Source organism: Citrus sinensis, chromosome 8 (assembly GCF_022201045.2).
Source record: "Citrus sinensis cultivar Valencia sweet orange chromosome 8, DVS_A1.0, whole genome shotgun sequence".
Classification (NCBI taxonomy): domain Eukaryota; kingdom Viridiplantae; phylum Streptophyta; class Magnoliopsida; order Sapindales; family Rutaceae; genus Citrus; species Citrus sinensis.
Window position 1 is genome coordinate 30431652 of NC_068563.1, and position 21830 is coordinate 30453481.

A 21830-nucleotide genomic window follows, 5' to 3' on the forward strand; every position below is an offset into this window, starting at 1 on the left:
TTGAACCTTTTTTTTTGTAATTTTGATTTTTTTTCCTGCAAATTATTTTTGTAGATAGCATTCCGAGAAACGGCATTTTTTTCTGGGTATTACCTTAATTCCGAATTGATTAAAATACTCCACCAATCTTCCCCACAGACACAACCTTTCCATAAAGCCCATTTGATTCAGCATTGGAGTGAATCCATTGCCCAATATAGACAGCTCCCAAACGACCACAGATAGGCAACACCGCAACAACAGCCGCCTCATCTTATTCAACATCCCATGTTTACAAAACCCTTGAATCACCAAATTCCAAGCAATCACGTCTCTGCGAGACATTTCATCAAACACCATCGTCCCATCATCCATCTCACCACCGCTCGCATACGGCTCAACAACTCCAATCCTTACCGACCCAAAACGCTCACTAAATTACTACAGTTCATGCTCACTAAACGATAAAATTTGTGGTAATGGGGAACATTTTTTTAGCTGGGTATTGATTCATATATAATTTTATTGTTGATGAGTGAATATTTGTCAATTAATTATTGCTCTCAACCGTTAAAATTAAACCTATATCCATTTGCTAAACATCCAAGAAACATAATATGTACGGGGCACCGCTGCCATAGATTTTATTATTTTAAGGGAAGAAAAAGTTGGGGAGAGATTAATTTGGTTTATATTTAAACTTACCTAATATTTACTCAGAAAATCCCCCAAAAAAAATGAAGAATTAAGATATGAATTAATAATATATCTTGTTATTCCCACTCAAAGATACATATTCATCAACGTTATTTAATTAACGGCCATTGCAGGGAAAAAAAGAAAAAAGTATACAGATTAGTAATAAATGAAAAAAAAAAAGAATAGTTTGATCGAGCTGGTTATGATGTTATGTTTGATGATATTTGAGTTAAACATCAGTAATGTTGGAAATGGAAGGTAATGGAAGCATTTTGCGATATTCAGCAGAACAATGTTTTAGAGTTTGAATAAAAATTATATTATAAGATTTTTTTTAATTATATCTCATTTATATCAAGTAAAAATAAAAAGAAAATTTATTAACTAACATTGTAATTGATAAAAAAAAATTAAAAAAATTATATGTAATGGGATTGGGGTGGGGGTGGGGTGTACAAAATTATATGTAATAGGATTGCGGCGGGGATGGGGTGTACAAAACTAAATCTCACTCCATTAAAAAATTTAGAGATTACTTTTTCTTTATTCCAAAAAAAAAAGTATTCAAAATTCACCTCATTTGGGGTGAAGCCCCATGGGGCCTAAACCCATAGAGTGGTTTTGCGATCCTTTAGCCTTCTGCAGTATTCAGCAAGAGCCCACAAAGGATATATATTTCTATAAGTTGCGTAGTGTAACATGCAGTTCTTATTAAAGACTCCAGTAATTTCCTGTAAAATCAATATCATTAATTAATTAACTTCTAGAAGTAATACTAAATCTTAACTAATTCGTGTTAAGAGAGAGATTAATATTAATAATATGTATAACAGTACCTCTTGGGGGAAATCACCATGTTCGAGTTGAGAATTGATTAGCAACTTGGCTGCTCGGTGAAGAGGGGTTGGATCTCTGTCCGCCTAAGTAATTAATACAAATTGATTAAGTTAATTAATTAATAGGATCTAATTAGAAATTATGAAAACAAAAAGCAAAAACTAAGTTAACACTGACCTGTCCAGCATGTAGTAGACCCATCATAGCCCAAGCGGTCTGCACCAAATTGGATCGGTTCCCCTCAAGTGGTATATATTTCTATAAGATCACATAGGATGGGTGAAAATAGATGAATAGTTTAATTGTATACACACACCCACACTAATTCATATGTGAAGATGGAATTGATAATAAAAACGAATAAATGGTACCTTCTGAGGGCAGGAACGAAAGCTCTCACCCCAGCCACCATTTTGTGTTTGTGAATTGAGAAGAAAATGAACAGCTTTGCGAACGGTAGGAGAATTGGTGTAAGTTTTGCCAGCGGCAGCAAGGCCACCAAGTGCAAACCATGTACCGTAAGTGAAGCAAACTCCCCAACATCCGTACCAAGAGCCATCAGCCATTTGTGCGTCTTCCAAGTAACCAATGGCTTTCCCTATGAACTTGTCTATCTCTTTCTTCCTGTGTCCTGGATATAATTTGCTGAACATAGTTAAGGCTTGTATTGCTGATGATGTGCACTCCACGTACTCATGTTCTATCACTATGTCCGCAAAAAACTCTGTCGGATTCAGCAGCTGATATATACATATATACCAACATTCAAATTATTAATTAAACAACAATTCTACCACTGATCATATATATATATATTAGTTTTTCAATGAGGGATCTTTAACTTTATTAAAGTTAGGGATCAGCTAAAAGACAAAAAAAATATATTTTAATATATTACAAAATAAAATACAGTGTATTGGAGTCTTTCTTTATTTTATCTTTTAGCTAATTTCCGACTTTATTAAAGTCATGAATCTCTGATTAGAAAACTACTATATATATATATATTGGCCTTTTCTGCACATGATGGGCCCCATCATGTGTAGGGGCCATTGGATTAATATATACTCATTCGTTCCATTAATTCCTTACTTCCAACCATTTGTGAGCTCCTACTGGCTCCCAGGCAGGTAAACCTCCAATTTTGCTCTGGAATCAATAAATCAGCAAATTCAGTATATCAATTATATATATATATATTGGAGTCACTGTTGTATATATCTACAAACATACACGCAAAATTATATACATAACATACCTGTAGTGAAAGTAATATATTGACAGAATCATATAACCGCTCAGGTTCCATTTTCTCGCCTACAATTTCTGTTGGCATCATTGACAAAAGCAGGCAGCACTGTACGTAAAACAATCAACATGAAAGATTTATGCATGGTGAGACAATTATTCGAATGCACAATGCGATAAATATAGAATAAATGAAATATATACCTTTAAGCCTTCGGCAGTGCAATCAGAAACTTGCCATCCATGATCTTGATCTGAAAAAGTCCAAGATCCTTTTGAAATATGGCGGTACATTCTCTTAAAGTCGCCAGAAGGATTGTCCTTAACCTGTAAGAAATTTTTTAATTGATGAATTAATTAAATCACACACAAATAATGACACAAATTAAACACTTGATGATTAATATATATATATAATGTATAGAAATGTTTCAATTCAAAATCCAAGAATTTGTTAAAGTCGGTAAAAATTATTGCGTCATATGATTTAATAATTTTTGTGAACTTTAACAAAGTCACGCGATCGGGATCCTATGTACATGAATATGTACGATGAGTAATTAAAATTAATAAATAATAGTTGTTGTAGACTTGTGTTTTTCATATATATGTACGTGCCTGAGACGCATTGATGAATTCGTGACCTCTCTTGAGTACGGGTCCAATTTCGTCAATGAGATTACTTGCAAGCAAAGCTTGAATTGCAAATCCAGTATCCCACTGTTGGCTTCCAAAGCTCTGTAGTACAGTACATTAAGATTAACGTATATGTATATAGTAGGTAGCCAGCTAGTAGTCATTCATTCATTCATTTATATATATATATATACAAACCTGCATCTTCATTCCATCCTCAGCAACCCATAAGTAATCTGGAATCCTAGCAAGATGTTTCTTGAAAGAATCGCCATTAGGACGTTCAACCCAACAGGCAAGCATGCAAAGCACCTTTTCCACACATCCAATAGTGATGTAGCGACTGTTGTAATCTTCGTAGTGAATGTGGTCCATTGTTACTTGAAGAGCCTGTTCCCTGATGAATTTGCTGAAAGGCCAACGAGTAAGAAGAGGCTCCGTGAATACATAAAGAGTGTCCCAAATCAAGTCTTGTATCCAAGGATGGGGATAGTAAGCGTCCTCCTTCGCACATAAATGACGGGCTTTCCCCCAATTTACTTTATGGTAAGGTTCTACTTCCGGGTACAGCTCTTGTCTCAATTCCACAACCAGAGGCGTTATTGCTCCAACAAATCTCTTCCCGTATAGATATGACATTGGCATGTACACCATCCGGCAATAGCACCACATTTTTCCTGCGCAACAATTTTATTTTAATTTACTACTGTGTCTCTGTATTTAGTTTAATTATTACGTTTCAACTGATGAATAATTTAAAATTTTAATTAATTGATACCTGGGTGCATAGGAAGAAACGAAGGAAGTATCCAAAATTCAGGAGGCATTGGGTTGCATCCTGACCAATCAAAAACGCCAAGAATCTACAAAGAAATTAAGAAAGAAAGTAATTATAATTTTCTTTTTTCTTTTTTTAATTAAAAAAAACACACAAACACACACACACACACACAAAATACAATACATCGCACCGAAAGCCAAATCTTTCCCCAGGAAGGAATGAGCGTGACACCACCGCGGTCTAGTATCCAATTTCGAGCTGTAGCACAGGCGATGTGATGAGGAGGTTGTCCAAGAATGCGCAAGCAAATGTAGTTAAGGGCGGTGCAGAACATGGTGCTGTGGCCCTCGATGTGTAACCCCCAGCCACCATCTTCATTCTGATGGTAGTGGATGTAACGCAGGATTTCCTTGCGATGCTCAGACTCAGCTGGGAAGACAGTGTTAAGATGGCCAGTTATGTACAAGCACATTACCAGGGGTGGCAGGAAAAATAAGGGACCTGCATTTTCCGCAGGCCAATGTCCATCACTCGCCTGCAAGGCCGAGAAGAAACGAACCCCTCTCCTCAATGCTGTAGTTGCAGCTCTTTCGTATGTGATTTCCTCCTCGTCACCATCCACCTTTATCTTTACTTGTGGGATTGTTTGTTTGAATTTTTTCTCCTTCAGAAACTGTAATATTTAATATTAATTAACTATATTAGCTAATTAACTAATACTAAAGACTGTAGAGAGAGACCAATGAAAAGAAAAACTAGTACATATAGTGAAATTAATTAACGTACAAATTAAATTAAAGAGTAGAGTAGAGATGATCATGACCTGCATTCGCCAGAGGAGATCGGCACTAGGCTTCAAGTGGTCACGATTATTGTAGAAATGAAGACGGGCAGCTTCCACTTGAGCTCTCTCCTCATCACTTCCTGCTTCTGGATCAAATTGCCATATTTGCCTTCCTGCGTAATTGTTTGTGCTGTATGTGTACGCATCCTTCTCACCATTTCCTTCTCCTACCTTTAGCTTCCACATCTTTCTTTCTTTCTTTCTTTCAATTATATGTGTGTGTGTGTGTGTGTGTATAACTGTATATGTATTAATTGGTAAATCATAAGATAACTTTATATCTCTCGCTTCTATGTTAGCTAGCTGTTCTCAGCTGTTGAATGTTGATCGTTGATGAAGAGAGAGATATATTTCTACTTCCTGCAACAAGATATATATATATATATGGACTCACCTGCGTTGCAACTGTGGGTACCACAGTTTTTGTCTTTAGGCAATGTGACCGTTGGATTTAAGGCAACAGATCGAACGTTTCGGAGACGACCACGTTTGCAACATAGTTTACCGGATAAGTGAGTTACGAAAAGGTGAGTTACTTCCATTTGAAAACAAGCGATGACTGTTATGTAGAAGGAAGTTTAAAGAATTTACGAAGTTAAAGTGATAATAGAAAGAAGCCCCCGGCAAGGCAAAGCCAGACGGATGAAGGAATCGATTTCCAGAGGCGATTCCTTCATCGGAGGAAGTAGAAATTGGGCGAGTCAAAGCTTCACACATTTTGTGAACAGGGCAAGTGCCCTAATTTAGGGGAGCGCTGGTCTGTCGGCGAGACGGGCACTTTTTACGGACATAATTTTGATCTTGGGCGATACCTGTACTCACGATTCCAGGTAATAATTCGGATTTATCAAATTGTGGCTGTGTTAATAGGGATTTGGAATGTGTGTTAATTAGGTTAGATTGATCGGAAATGATAAGATTTGCAATGTGAAGAAGTCGCTTGCTCCTCCACCACTTGCACTTTGGGGAGCCCACGAATTTTTCTGAGGCAATTGCATAGTGGGGTATGGATTATTTGGTTATTACTAGTGTTGATTGAGATGATTTAGCTGTTCAGTGACGAGGACATTTTGCTCAGACGGTGCGGAATTTGAAAGAATTGAAGCATTGGGTATGAATTCTTAGCATGTGAGTGTCTTTGTTGTCTATAGATATTGTAATAAATCTTGACTGCATTTTGTTGATGGTGTAGTTCCTGATTATCGCAGAAACAATGGCTGTGTGGGAGAAGTTGATTAGTTGGTTTTGGATGATTTTGCTCACAATATCGAGAGACGATTGAATTTGTTGTTGAGATCTCCGTTTCTTTATTAATTTCAGTTTGTGATTTCTTTCCCTGTACCACGGATATGCTAAATGTTAGACAAGGAATGAGGTAGTCATTGATTGGAAGATGCATTCCCATGTTAATGTAATTGTATCTGGTATTTGATCAACCTTCAGTGTCAAATTTTTTTACGGGCGAGGGAATACTGATGCAATGAGGCTTGCTTTGGCATCTTTAGTTTGTGGCTAGATTCACTCTTCCAGGACGAGGGGAAGTCCATAAAACATCTTTGCATTCGAATTTTCTTTTAATATATGGTATTTGTCTGTATTCATGTTTTATGCTTCACCCATTGTGATTAGTGGGCACCGTGTAGTTGTTGAACCAAATAAATCTATTCAAGGCAAGTTGGGTTTTATGATTAGATTACTGGAATCCCTTTTCTTGTTTTAAAGTTCTGAAAGTGGTTGCTTTTTGTTGACAAGGGGCACGAGGGGATGATGTGTGATTATTGTGTACATGTGTGTCTGTCCATACACACACGCACACTGAATATCCGGTCACATTACAAGTACATACATTCCCTTCAATTATTTTACTCAACTTAATCTATCTGTTTTTTTTTTTTTTATCTTTGAACTTAGTGACATTCATAAATATATTTATTTATATATCCTTTTTCGTACGTTTTCATCATGAGTGAGCCTGAGAGTTTCACGTTCTAATAGCAGATGATAATACAATCCATCCATGCGTATTATTAAACATTAATTATCAACAAAAAGAAAGAGAAAAACGAATACTTATCTTTAATTATACTTTGTAGCTGTGTGTTAATCTAATTAATTCATGGACAAAGTGATTAATAATAGAAAGTGACAAGAAACGCCAGCAAGAAAGTATCAAAGTCTTCACAATTAGGAAGCCGTAATCAGAACCAATGGGCCTTTGGTCCAGTGGGAGAGTCCTTGCACTTAGAATAATGAGTGCAAGGGTTCGAGCTTCCATAAAAGCATTTATGGGGCTTATTTACAATCCTTCCTCAATTATCACATAATTGAGTGGAGCCAGTCTATTCCTCACGAAATGTGAGTAGAGTGGACAGCCCTCGAATATTTGAGAGGGTTTGAAGAATTTGGGCAGCGCTTCAGAGGAGTACATGCCACGATGAAGGTCCCAATTGTAGAATCTGTGTGTAAATATTAATTGTAATACCTACAGTCCTGTATAAACAGTATTCAAAAAAAAAAAAAAGGAAGCCGTAATCAGATAAAACTTCTTTCGCATGATCTTTTTGTGGTTGCCTGCGTTGCGTCTCTTTTGGGCAACATACCAAGCAACAATCACTAAAACTTTTTCTATTTCATCTTTCTTGGAATCTTGAAATTCTACCTCATCTTTAACTTTGTGCGACATGCCAACAATTTTTTTTTTTCTTCTTCTCTCTAGCCTATTAGATGTTGTCCACTCATTTTTTTTTCTGAAAAGAAAAGGGAAAAAAAAAAGAAAAAACCTTATCTTCTAATCAGCCCTTGCTTTACAGTTTGATTAGGAAAGTTAAGAAGATATAAGACACGATTTGGATATAAAAATTAAGCTGATTAACTAATTACTTCAAAATGAATTAAAAACAAAGCTTTCAATTTTCATTAAAGAGTGAGAACTGGCATATCTCGCTATCAAATTCCAATTTCTTATGAATTAGCAAACCGTGTTGAATGTAAGTAATGTGAAAGAAAAAGAAAATCAAATGACTTTTGCTATAAATTATTATACATTAGTAGGTATTTGCCATGTACTTTCCAAAAGTCTCGATCACAGACATATAAAAGCACAACTTTAAAAGCAAGCTTGCCTCGTGACCCGTGTTTCACTAAGTTGAAAGCAAGCTTGTCTCGTGTTTCACAAACAGAAAGTTTCATAATTTTAATTTATTAAAATGCGAAACCATCGCCTAATAACTTTCTACCGTCGCCGGTCAGTCAAAGTCCACCCAGATTGAATGTCCATCGAGCTTTGTTTAGTTTATTTATTGCAGCATGGAGTTTCTTCGATGTTACTTCAAAAGATTGAATGTCCGTCGAGCTTGTTTTAGTTTATTTATATTTGCTGCATGGAATTTTCTCTGATCTTACTTCAAAAGCAATTAAACCCCCACCTTTGGAAATTTAATAACTAAAAGCTATGTTATTCCCCCAATTATTCCTTCCTTTTCGTGTTTTCTGTCAAGACTCAAGACTCGATGGCAGTCAAGTCTCCCTCAAACAAACAGAGTTAGGTGAATGCATATTTAGTTGTTTTTTTAATGAAGCAACATTGGTTCTTTTCTTGATTTAATTAATTGTTTTAACTTGTAAGTTATCTAAACAAACCTGGTGACATTAATTGTTAAGCACTCGTGCATGCATGGTGAAACTAATAAGCAATATGTGTAAATCTAGCTACAAAAATTCGTATATATATAATTATTTGACACGAAACATTGGCAACAAATTAAATTAAATATTCAATTGGTATGTTCTAATTGAATTGTAATTAAGTACATGTGAGATGTGTTCGATTCATTCATAACAAGTTTTAAGTGAAAAATAAACCTTAATTACGTTTATTATATTCTCACCGCTACCCCATTAAAGGGGAATGAAAAATTACATAAAACAAGTTTTGTTATAATAACAATAATAATATTATTTTTTTCCTCAAAAGACAAACTATTTCTTCTACACAACTTATACCATATATTATACGGCCTTTTTTTTCCTTTTTTAATTTAATATATCATGTTAAAAAAATATTCGATCAAAGTTTAAATTGATAGGTAATAATTTAGTAATAGTATTTAAGGTAAGTTTTAACAATCCCTCGTGTTTATGAAATGTGGACTGAGTCTTTAAGACAAGTGCTTGAAAGTGAACTAAGAAAGTTCATTAAAAAAAATAATTAAAAGAGTTTGCATAAGAAAAACCGAATTGGAGACTAAAACTAATAGACAAGGAATCAAGAATACTATTTAAAACAAGTGTTAATAAATTATATAATATAATCAGGCGGTCAAAATTTTCCCAAGTGATTAGGTTTAGTTCAAAGGTGTTGAATCAATAGATTCGATTAAGTGTCTGTTTGTTATAGCTTATTTAATGACTATAGATGCTTATTTAATCCATAAACTCTTATAATAATTTTTATTGTTATTTGATTGTTTTTCTAAAAGAGTTTTTGAAGTTTAAATAAGTTATTTTGTCTCTATCAGCAAAACATCAAATTTTAGGCTTTTGAGAATAGAGGTTGAAATTTTTTTTAAAAATGTTAAAACATCTAAAATATTCACTTCTTATTTAACAATCTTGTTTTATTATTTCATTACATAACTTTAAAAAACTTGATTAAAAAAATAATTTCATAAATTTTTAATAAAAGATCTTATTAACAACCAAACAATTAAATTTTTTTTTTGGTAAAAGCTTTATTTGTAAAATCTTTACTAACAAAAGCTCTATTTAAATAAACTCTATTTAAAAAGCTGTAATAAACCTAATTCTAAGAAGAATAAATAAATAAAACAACAAAGAAATAAAGAAAACAGGGGAAATTGAAAAAGGACGGTACGTACTTGCCTAGAAGGCCGGTTGAACATTCAATTCAGGCTATATGCTTATGCTAATCCAGACATTGAATTTACCCACCCCCATGCCGTACGGCTTAATTAGTAATTTTTTTCACGTAAATTAATCTCGATGGTGTGAGGAAGGATTTTATTTTTTAAAAAAAAAGAACATAACAAGTAATCACAAAAAAAAAGTAATGAAGCTCATCCCTCTTAAAAATGAAAACAAACAAATTAAAATACAAACCAAACAAAAACTACTTATTTTATTAATTAAAAGAATAGTTAAAACATATAAAAATGGTACATGATCTTCATTTAATTTCAAAAACTTAGCTCTCATTATCATTGGATATGTAGCTAGCTTGTTTTATAAATTAAAAAAAAAAAAAACATTGATGCCTGCAAAGACAAACAGCATTAAAAAATACAGTACAATAATTTTAGAATTTTCATTTCTGTGACATTTCTCTCAAATCTTTCTCGGCTGGGAAACGAGAAAAATTAACTGTTAAGAGAGTGCCATAGACTGGCGATTGAAGAATTTGTATGAACATACTGTTGGGGAAAAATTAGGTTTTTAAAATTTTATAAAACCTTTTAAGGACCGCTCTCATATAATATATAGGAATACGTAATCTAGAAATCGTACCTTGAAAATCCGAGTTGGCTTTTTCCGCTGAAGTGTTTTAGGCTCCTAGATCACGATCCGCCACCACCACTCCTGTTAGATCACGATCCGTCACCACCACGCTTGTTAGATCACGAACAGTCTCCAATGATCTTCCAGGTTATGACTCAGGTTCGATCTGCACTTGACGTGTGGGCGCCTTTATCACTACCAAAGCAACTAGCACGAGAAAATTTTTCTCTCAACAATCGAGAGAAAAATCTTTTTCTCTGATCTGTATAAAGTGGCTTCTCTATTTTTTTTAAGGGAAAAATAAGCCTTTTATATCACCCTTTAGTGAAAACCCTAGGCTCCAAATAATGCTCTAAATAAAACTCACGTTATTTTCTTTTTCAATAGGGGACCCACCTTGTAAAATAACATAAGGCCCCTTATACAAAAGCTAATTAAATGGAGTCTCTCACTAAATGATATATTTAGGCTTTTGACCCAAATAGCTAGTTATCTTACTTATTAGTCCAGTAGTGGTGCAGTCAATTAAATGAGCTAACCCGGGGATCATTTGAGAACATACAATAGTTGCTACAATAATTAGGCATGTAATTAAACTAGCCCAATTATTTAATTCCAAATCTACTCCACTAAAAGATTGGAACTGACTTCCATAATTGTATGATCGAATAATAATTCGTCCCAATCCACATTGATTTCTTTACTGCACAATCCTTTGTACCACATCGTTAATTAAATTGATATCTCAACTGTCCAATCAATTTAATAACATCTTATTCCTTGATCCTTACTGGTTTTCTCTAATGATCATTTTCAACATACTAAATATATTGACACACTCTGGCCAGAGAATTCTATGATCAAGTGCCGAAAACCCATCAAGAGATGTGTTGTACAAATTCTATATTGTTAATCCATAACTCCAATACTCATAATTGCTCCCGCCAAGATACCGGGTAATCTTGACCACAAGGCTGTGTCGTGCCCATTGGTAACTCAAATGGAATAACAATTACAATCATGAAATCATAATTAACTCAAGATTAAGATTCCAGTAAAATCAACGCTTATGAGATTTAATAAGTCTGACAGTTATTACAAAGTTAATTAAATCTCATATGTGATCCTGTTCAATGTAGTCGTACTACATCAATAAATTCATACATGATTAAGACAAATCATTCAATGAATTTATTACAGTCTATACCTAAATAAAGTGCCCAACTTTATTTATCAACTGTGAACTAAATTTATTTAATCATAAGATAACTTGTATTTATGTGTTCTGTGAATCCACATGGTGATCACATAAATACATATAATATGATTAAATGGACTTTAATACAAATATAAATGCAATTAAGATATTTGAATAAAATACCTCATTTATTTTATTAATCAGAAAAATTATTTATTACAATTAAATAAACACATATGCTTTTAAAGAGCATATTATCCCAACACATGCACCTGTCATTCATCCGTCCTGTCAATAACTCCAACATCACCACCCCAAAACTGCAAACATCACTCTTCACTGTATACGCTGATGGCCTCGTGCACTCTGGTGCACTGTATCCAACTCCGAGGTTTTGGCTTGTACGCTTAATTAAAAAAATAAAAAATAAAGAGAAAATTAAAAATGCTTCTTCCCGAGCATAACTGATTAGTGGTGCTATTTTACTGCACATATATTGTTTGGGGAATTAAATAGGGTGATCATGATCTCCTTCAAGTAAAAGTGAGCAAATGGTTGAGCCGACCACCTCGACCAGGTGGTATGAGCTTGAGTAGATGACATCGACTAGGTGATAACTAGGAATCAATGCTCAGTTAAAATAAACCGCTACAAACCTCCTCCGACAAATCAGGGCGCGAATTTGATCAATTAATGGTTATTGTCATGATCTAAGGTCGTGGGTGTGGGTTGTTTATAAAAATCCCAAGAAAATCACGCCAAGGGAGGGAACATTTTTTCTTAATTTTTATTTTATTTTTTTATTACATTTACTTAAGTTATTTATTCATAAAAACTAGAAATGACATGTTTGGTTTTTCTTATAAACCCGATAACCGATTTGAGCGTTGGAGGGTTTACACCGGAAAAACTTCCGGCACCTCTAATCATTCTTTGTAATTTCAGGTACGTACTTGCTGATCATTCAGCTTGAATGTTATCTGCTCATGAATATTCTGCTCATAGTCGGAGGATCTTCTTGGAGATCAACCATCAGCTTCCCACCAAACAAATTTAATGCTGATGCAGGTATCTGAGATCGAGTCACTAACCAACTCATCTGGATTTTGACATCAACATATATAACATAACTAAAGCCTGTTTCTGCATGCGGCTAAGATAATATTTTACATCTGGTGCCTGATCATACTAGAATATCGATTTCATCAACTATGTTTGCAGTAAGATAAGAAGATATCTTGGATCTCAAGGAAGAGTAACCTGATGGAAGCTTGCCAAGCCATAGTCGGAGAGATGAGGATTGAGTTCAAGGTCAAGCAGTATATTAGATGACTTGATGTTCTTGTGCTCTAATGATGGTGAACAAACTTCGTGCAGATACCTGAATACGAAAATGTCATTAAAATAATTAGTTTAAGACAAACTTTGATAGGAAGACTGTGAAGAAAGTATCTGTTGTATTAACTCACAGGCTTCGTAATTGAAACATGTATAACACAAATTAAACTACATGGATCCAAAGCACCATTCGATATGTTCACTTTATTAAGCACAAGAAAAACACACCCTGTACTTTAAAATTAGGCAGTGCATGGATTCACTTACTCAACAGCCCGGGCTGTGCCCAAAGCAATTCTGATTCTTGTGTTACAAATTAATGGCATGCTAAATTCTGATTCTTGTGTTTCAAGGGTAAAGTTATAAATAAAAAATTTAAGCAATATAATGACCAACACCAAATTGAAGGCATGCGCAATCTAACAGAAACTATGGTAGCATTCTTACATTTTAGATTATAGTGGGAATTTTGAGAAGTGGAAATTTTGAGATTCAAAGTGTAGTGGGCGAGTAGGAGTAAATTATTTACTTATACTAGAATGAGAGTATCAAATCGGAATCATAATCTAATTTATGGATTTACTTTATCTTGGATTGGCAGTAAATGATTTCAAATTATAATTGTACTCTTATTTAAAGGATTTTAGTTTTTAATTACACAATTAATAAAAAATATATTTAAAAAACAAAATATGTATTTTATTATACTTGTAAATTAATAATAATTAATAATATTTTTAATTATGTAAATCACAATTTTTTTGTAATTTTAATTTTAATTATGTAAATTAAAAATTATTGATAAGAGAAATACAAATGAAACATTATCATTAATAATATAGTACAAAATTAATATTTCCATAGAACAAACTATTTATTATTATTAATTATTAATATTAAATAAATATAGTACTGTTATTTTTAAATAAATATAATAATATTATATTTTCAAATAAAAATAGTAAATAGTAATATCATTGATCATTATGAATATAATAGTATTATATTAAAATAAGTTTAATATTATTATTTTATTTTATATAATAATATTATTTAAATAAATATGATATTTTTATTTTATTTTATTAAATATAATTAAGGGTAAAAGATGAAGAGGTGGGAGTGGATTCTCATTCTCACTTCCCCCTATAGGAGTAGGACTCCCACCCTTCCCTTAAAATATGTAAATAAACACTATAGTTGAAGGAATTCACACCCTTCACTTCTACTTCAGTATGTAAACATAGCATATATATCCAAAACAAAATGTAAATAAAAAATTTGATAATTTCCTAGAAAGGCAAGAACTATTTCTTTTTCATTTTCTTCAGTAACATAATCTTGTGTAAACACAACATTGTTGTGCATTCCAAAGAAGAGGGAAAAAAATTAAAAGATAAATAATAAATCAATATTCTTCTCTTTTTACCCTAGAAATGATTTTATGTAACTATTTAGGTCTAGAATGATCACTTCCAAAATATACGAGGGTTATTTGATGATTGTTCTATAAATATTGGCACAAAATAAAATTTAACCCTTAATATCATCTTATAACTATTATGGTGTGTTTACTTCTTGAATTGGGGAATCAGAATCCAGAATCGGAATGATTGATGACGTTTACTTCACAAATATGGAGCAAGAATTAGAATCAAAATGGTGGGGTCCACCACTATTTGGGAATGGGGAATGAGAGATTGATTCTCATGGAGGAGGTGGGAATGAGTCACACATTACAGGATTTGATCATTTTGTCCTCCCCAAAATTAAAAATGCTCACTTTGTCCTCTTTTATAATTAATTAATATACTATTATAATTAATTAATTAATATATTATGATTAATTAATATATAAATATATTATTAACTATAATTATTAAAAATTATAGTTCTTGAATAAATAATCACAATAACTATATTATAATTATAGTTAATTAATTAATTATTACTATTAATTAATATATTAACATATTATTAATAATTATTATTATTTTTGAATAAATAATCACAATAATTAATTTATTATTATTGTTGTTTTAATTAATTAATATATTATTATAATAATTATTAATATAATTAATTTATATATTATTATTAATGAATTAATATAATTATTACTATTAATTAATATATTAATATATTATTAACAATAATATATTAATAATTATTTTTCCTGAATAAATAATCACAATAATTAATATATTATTATAATTAATTCATATATTATAATTAATATAATTAATATTATTGATTAAATAAATTATATAATTATTACTACTAATTAATATATTGATTTATTATTAACAATAATTATTAATAATCATAATTTTTGAATAAATAATCACAATAATTAATATATTATTTTAATTAAGTAATTAATATTAATATTAATATTATTAGTTAATATATTTTTATAATAATTGTTAATATAGTTATTATAATTAATTAATTAAAATTTTTACAATTAATTAATATATTAGTTAATAATTATTATGACAATAATCATTAAGTACTTTTTAGTAATTTGTTACAATCTAACTCATTCCGATTCCGATTCCAAGACAAAGTAAACACATTAATGACAATCCAACTCATTCCTATTTCGATTCCTGAAGTTCAAGTAAACAGTTTATTTTGATTCCCATTCCCTATTCTCATTCCAACACATTCTCATTCCTGTCCATTCTTATTCCAGTTTAGTAAACGCAACATTAGTGTGAGCGAATTTGGGTTCGGATCAATATGATCAAATTTTGAATTAATCAAGTTAGGAAAAAAGTTACTTGGACTTTTAATTCAATCCAAATGTAATCTAGAACGAATAAAAAATTCTGTTCGAGTTCAATCGAATTGAGTTCAAATTATAAACGAATTGAATTAATTTTTTTATAAAATCCGAAATTAGAATGGATTTGGATCATGTTCGGATTAGGGATAATTTTAAACTTTTTTTTTTTGTAATTTTGATTTTTTTTCCTGCAAATTATTTTTGTAGATAGCATTCCGAGAAACGGCATTTTTTTCTGGGTATTACCTTAATTCCGCATTGATTAAAATACCTCACCAATCATTCCCCACAGACAACCTTTCCATAACGCCCATTTGATTCAGTATTGGAGTGAATCCACTGCCCGATATGGACGGCTCCCAAACGAGCACAGGTAGGCAACACCTTAACAATAGTCGCCTCATCTCATTCTCACGTCTTAAGACGGGGAAAATAAAAAACAATCAGAAATCAGGGAAGTCCATGAAAACCAGCACTTAGCTTCCGTACCGACCACTTCTTTCATATGCACTCGATAACTTGTGGTAATGGGGAACATTTTTTTAGCTGGGTATTGATTCATATACAATTTTCATGTTGATGAGTGAATATTTGTCAATTAATTATTGTTCTCAACCATTAAAATTAAACCTATATCCATATGCTAAACATCCAAGTCACATAGTATGCACGGGGCACTGCTGGCATAGATTTTATTATTTTAAGGGAAGAAAAAGTTTGGGGAGAGATTAATTTGGTTTATATTTAAACTTACCTAATATTTACTCAGAAAATCCCCCAGAAAAAAATGAAGAATTAAGATATGAATTAATAATATACCTTGTTATTCCCACTCAAAGATACATATTCATCAACATTGTTTAATTAACGGCCATTGCAGGGAAAAAAGTATACAAATTAGTAATAAATGAAAAAAAAAATTGGCTTGATCGAGCTGGTTATGATATTATGTTTGATGATATTTGAGTTAAACATCAATAATGTTGGAAATGGAAGGTAATGAGAGCCTCCTAGGGATGACAATGGGGTGGGGTGGGGTGGGGTGGGGAGGCCTACCCCAGTCCCCACCCCATTAAAAATTTCGTTTTTATTCCTCAATAAATTTGGTAGGGTGTGGATGAGAAATCTTCACGTGCGGAATGAAGAAATCATTTCCACATCATTCACAATTTATTTATTCTATAATAGATATAGATTATTAATTTCAATAAATTAAAAATTAAAGACTTAAAAAAATCATTACCATTAAAGTATTTAAATTATTTAAAAATCTTCAAATGTTTGAAATAATATCTTGAAATGATATCAAAATTGAAAAATGTTAGAAGAGAGTAGTACCTTAAGAGAAAAAAGAAAACATAACAATATTTTAGGGTTGAATAAAAATTATATTGTAGGGATTTATTTTAATTATAACCCATTTATATCAAGTAAAAATAAAAAGAAATTTTATTAACTAACATTGTAATTAATAAAATAAAAACTACTAAATAAAAATTAGAAAAAATATTTATATGTAATGGAGTGGGGAATACAAAACCAAACCCTATCCCATTAAGAATTTAGAGATTATTTTTCCCTCATTTCAAAAAATTATTCAAAATTCACCTCATTTGAGGTGGAGTCCCATGGGGCCCTAAACCCATGGAGGATTTTGCGATCCTTTAGCTTTCTGCAGTATTCAGCAAGAGCCCACAAAGGATATATATTCCTATAAGCTGCGTAGTGTAACATGCAGTTCCTCATAAAGACTCCAGTAATTTCCTGTAATTAAATCAACATCATTAATTAATTAACTTCTAGAAGTAATATTACAGCTTAATTAATTCGTGTTAAGAGAGAGATTAATATTAATAATATAAATAACAGTACCTCTTGGGGGAAATCACCATCTTCGAGTTGCGAATTGATTAGCAACTTAGCTGCTCGGTGAAGAGGGGTTGGATCTCTTTCCGCCTAAGTAATTGGTAAAAATTAATTAAGTTAATTAATTAATAGGATCTAATTAGAAATTATGAAAACAAAAAGCAAAAACTAAGTTAACACTGACCTGTCCAGCATGTAGTAGACCCATCACAGCCCAAGCGGTCTGCACCAAATTGGATCGGTTCCCCTCAAGTGGTATATATTTCTATAAGATCACATAGGATGGGTGAAAATAGATGAATAGTTTAATTGTATACACACACCCACACTAATTCATATGTGAAGATGGAATTGATAATAAAAACGAATAAATGGTACCTTCTGAGGGCAGGAACGAAAGCTCTCACCCCAGCCACCATTTTGTGTTTGTGAATTGAGAAGAAAATGAACAGCTTTGCGAACTGTAGGAGAATTGGTGTAAGTTTTGCCAGCGGCAGCAAGGCCACCAAGTGCAAACCATGTACCGTAAGTGAAGCAAACTCCCCAACATCCGTACCAAGAGCCATCAGCCATTTGTGCGTCTTCCAAGTAACCAATGGCTTTCCCTATGAACTTGTCTATCTCTTTCTTCCTGTGTCCTGGATATAATTTGCTGAACATAGTTAAGGCTTGTATTGCTGATGATGTGCACTCCACGTACTCATGTTCTATCACTATGTCCGCAAAAAACTCTGTCGGATTCAGCAGCTGATATATACATATATACCAACATTCAAATTATTAATTAAACAACAACTCTACTACTGATCATTGACTTCATATATATATATATATATATATATATATAGTAGTTTTCCAATCAGGGATCACTAACTTTATTAAAGTTAGAGATCAGCTAAAAGATAAAAATATTTAGATTTTAATACACTATAAAACAAAATACAATGCATTAGAATCTGTGTTTATTTTGTCTTTTAGTTAATTCTCGATTTTATTAAAGTTATGGATCCCTAATTAGAAAACTAATATATATATATATATATATATTGGGAACTGCTCCGATCCGGGAGTTCTAATTCAGGACTCCCGGATTGGAACAGTGTTCGGATAAAGGCTGGTGGCCTTTTCTGCACATGGTGGGCCCCATCATGTGTAGGGGGCCATTGGATTAATATATACTCATTCGTTCCATTAATTCATTACTTCCAACCATTTGTGAGCTCCTACTGGCTCCCAGGCAGGTAAACCTCCAATTTTGCTCTGGAATCAATAAATCAGCAAATTAAGTATATCAATTATATATATATATATATATATATATATATATATATCGGAGTCACTGTTGTATATATCTACAAACATACACGCAAAATTATATACATAACATACCTGTAGTGAAAGTAATAAATTGACAGAATCATATAACCGCTCAGGTTCCATTTTCTCGCCTACAATTTCTGTTGGCATCATTGACAAAAGCAGGCAGCACTGTACGTAAAATAATCAACATGAAAGATTTATGCATGGTGAGACAATTATTCGAATGCACAATGCGATAAATATAGAATAAATGAAATATATACCTTTAAGCCTTCGGCAGTGCAATCAGAAACTTGCCATCCATGATCTTGATCTGAAAAAGTCCAAGATCCTTTTGAAATATGGCGGTACATTCTCTTAAAGTCGCCAGAAGGATTGTCCTTAACCTGTAAGAAATTTTTTAATTGATGAATTAATTAAATCACACACAAATAATGACACAAATTAAACACTTGATGATTAATATATATATATATATAATGTATAGAAATGTTTCAATTCAAAATCCTAGAATTTGTTAAAGTCGGTAAAAATTATTGCGTCATATGATTTAATAATTTTTGTGAACTTTAACAAAGTCACGCGATCGGGATCCTATCTACATGAATATGTACGATGAGTAATTAAAATTAATAAATAATAGTTGTTGTAGACTTGTGTTTTTCATATATATGTACGTGCCTGAGACGCATTGATGAATTCGTGACCTCTCTTGAGTACGGGTCCAATTTCGTCAATGAGATTACTTGCAAGCAAAGCTTGAATTGCAAATCCAGTATCCCACATTTGGCTTCCAAAACTCTGCAGTACAGTACATTAAGATTAACGTATATGTTTATAGTAGGTAGCCAGCTAGTAGTCATTCTTTCATTCATTAATATATATATATATACACACACACACACACACACACACACGTACCTGCATCTTCATTCCATCCTCAGCAACCCATAAGTAATCTGGAATCCTAGCAAGATGTTTCTTGAAAGAATCGCCATTAGGATGTTCAACCCAACAGGCAAGCATGCAAAGCACCTTTTCCACACATCCAATAGTGATGTAGCGACTGTTGTGATCTTCGTAGTGAATGTGGTCCATTGTTACTTGAAGAGCCTTTTCTCTGATGAATTTGTTGAAGGGCCAACGAGTAAGAAGAGGCTCCGTGAATACATAAAGAGTGTCCCAAATCAAGTCTTGTATCCAAGGATGGGGATAGTAAGCGTCCTCCTTCGCACATAAATGACGGACTTTCCCCCAATTTACTTTGTGGTAAGGTTCTGCTTCCGGGTACAGCTCTTGTCTCAATTCCACAACCAGAGGCGTTATTGCTCCAACAAATCTCTTCCCGTACAGATATGACATTGGCATGTACACCATCCGGCAATAGCACCACATTTTTCCTGCGCAACAATTTTATTTTAATTTACTACTGTGCCTCTGTGTTTAGCTTAATTATTACGTTTCAACTGATGAATAATTTAAAATTTTAATTAATTGATACCTGGGTGCATAGGAAGGAACGAAGGAAGTATCCAAAATTCAGGAGGCATTGGGTTGCATCCTGACCAATCAAAAACGCCAAGAATCTACAAAGAAATTAATTAAGAAAGAAAGTAATTATAAGTTTTTTTTAAATTAACAAAAAAACACAATGCAATACACCGCACCGAAAGCCAAGTCTTTCCCCAGGAAGGAATAAGCGTGACACCACCGCGGTCTAGTATCCAATTTCGAGCTGTAGCACAGGCGATGTGATGAGGAGGTTGTCCAAGAATGCGCAAGCAAATGTAGTTAAGGGCGGTGCAGAACATGGTGCTGGCGCCCTCGATGTGCAATCCCCAGCCACCATCTTCATTCTGATGGTAGTGGATGTAACGCAGGATTTCCTTGCGATGCTCAGACTCAGCTGGGAAGACAGTGTTAAGATGGCCAGTTATGTACAAGCACATTACCAGGGGTGGCTGGAAAAATAAGGGACCTGCATTTTCAGCAGGCCAATGTCCATCACTCGACTGCAAGGCCGAGAAGAAACGAACCCCTCTCCTCAATGCTGTAGTCGCAGCTGTTTCGTATGTGATTTCCTCCTCGTCACCATCCACCTTTATCTTTACTTGTGGGATTGTCTGTTTGAATTTTTTCTCCTTCAGAAACTGTAATATTTAATATTAAATAACTATATTAGCTAATTAACTAATACTAAAGACTGTAGAGAGAGACCAATGAAAAGAAAAACTAGTACATATAGTGAAATTAATTAACGTACAAATTAAATTAAAGAGTAGAGTAGAGATGATCATGACCTGCATTCGCCAGAGGAGATCAGCACTAGGCTTCAAGTGGTCACGATTATTGTAGAAATGAAGACGGGCAGCTTCCACTTGAGCTCTCTCCTCTTCACTTCCTGCTTCTGGATCAAATTCCCATATTTGCCTTCCTGCGTAATTGTTTGTGCTGTATATGGACTCATCCTTCTCACCATTTCCTTCTCCTACCTTTAGCTTCCACATCTTTCTTTCTTTCTTTCTTTCTTTCAATTATGTGTGTGTGTGTGTGTGTGTGTGTGTGTGTATGGATCTATATTAATTGTGTGTGCGTGTATAACTGTATATGTATTAATTGGTAAATCATAAGATAACTTTATATCTCTCGCTTCTATGCTAGCTAGCTGTTCTCAGCTGTTGAATGTTGATCGTTGATGAAGAGAGAGATATAGTTCTACTTCCTGCAACAAGATAGGTAGAAGGTTTAATTAGATATATACATGATGTGTGATTATTGT

The 21830-nt window shown here is 33.0% G+C and overlaps 1 protein-coding gene and 1 long non-coding RNA gene across 4 annotated transcripts; one reads left to right on the forward strand and one right to left on the reverse strand.

Moving 5' to 3' along the window:
• Nucleotides 1–1200: 1200 nt before the first annotated feature.
• On the reverse strand, nucleotides 1201–21777 carry LOC102618743 (beta-amyrin synthase-like). Of its 3 annotated transcripts, XM_052432366.1 has the most exons (13): nucleotides 21352–21750; nucleotides 21030–21201; nucleotides 4371–4681; nucleotides 4178–4262; nucleotides 3598–4076; nucleotides 3382–3501; nucleotides 2968–3090; nucleotides 2774–2872; nucleotides 2608–2664; nucleotides 1887–2255; nucleotides 1693–1773; nucleotides 1515–1598; nucleotides 1201–1409 (listed from the first exon to the last, which is right to left on the reverse strand). In XM_052432366.1, the coding sequence occupies exons 1-13, from the start codon at nucleotides 21556–21558 to the stop codon at nucleotides 1281–1283; spliced, it is 2316 nt and encodes a 771-aa protein (XP_052288326.1). In that variant the 5' UTR covers nucleotides 21559–21750; the 3' UTR covers nucleotides 1201–1280. The 3 variants fall into 3 exon arrangements, with proteins under 3 accessions (XP_052288326.1, XP_006488602.2, XP_052288325.1); XM_006488539.4 differs by lacking the exons at nucleotides 21030–21201; nucleotides 21352–21750 and adding an exon at nucleotides 5004–5567 and having other exon boundaries at nucleotides 4371–4853; XM_052432365.1 differs by lacking the exons at nucleotides 1201–1409; nucleotides 1515–1598; nucleotides 1693–1773; ... (6 more) ...; nucleotides 4178–4262; nucleotides 4371–4681 and adding exons at nucleotides 17399–17629; nucleotides 17738–17821; nucleotides 17916–17996; ... (5 more) ...; nucleotides 19973–20451; nucleotides 20553–20637 and having other exon boundaries at nucleotides 20719–21201; nucleotides 21352–21777.
• Nucleotides 5986–6715, forward strand: LOC107178364 (uncharacterized). The gene is made up of 2 exons (XR_001509140.3): nucleotides 5986–6135; nucleotides 6217–6715. It is a non-coding gene; the product is annotated as an uncharacterized LOC107178364 (long non-coding RNA).
• Nucleotides 21778–21830: the final 53 nt, after the last annotated feature.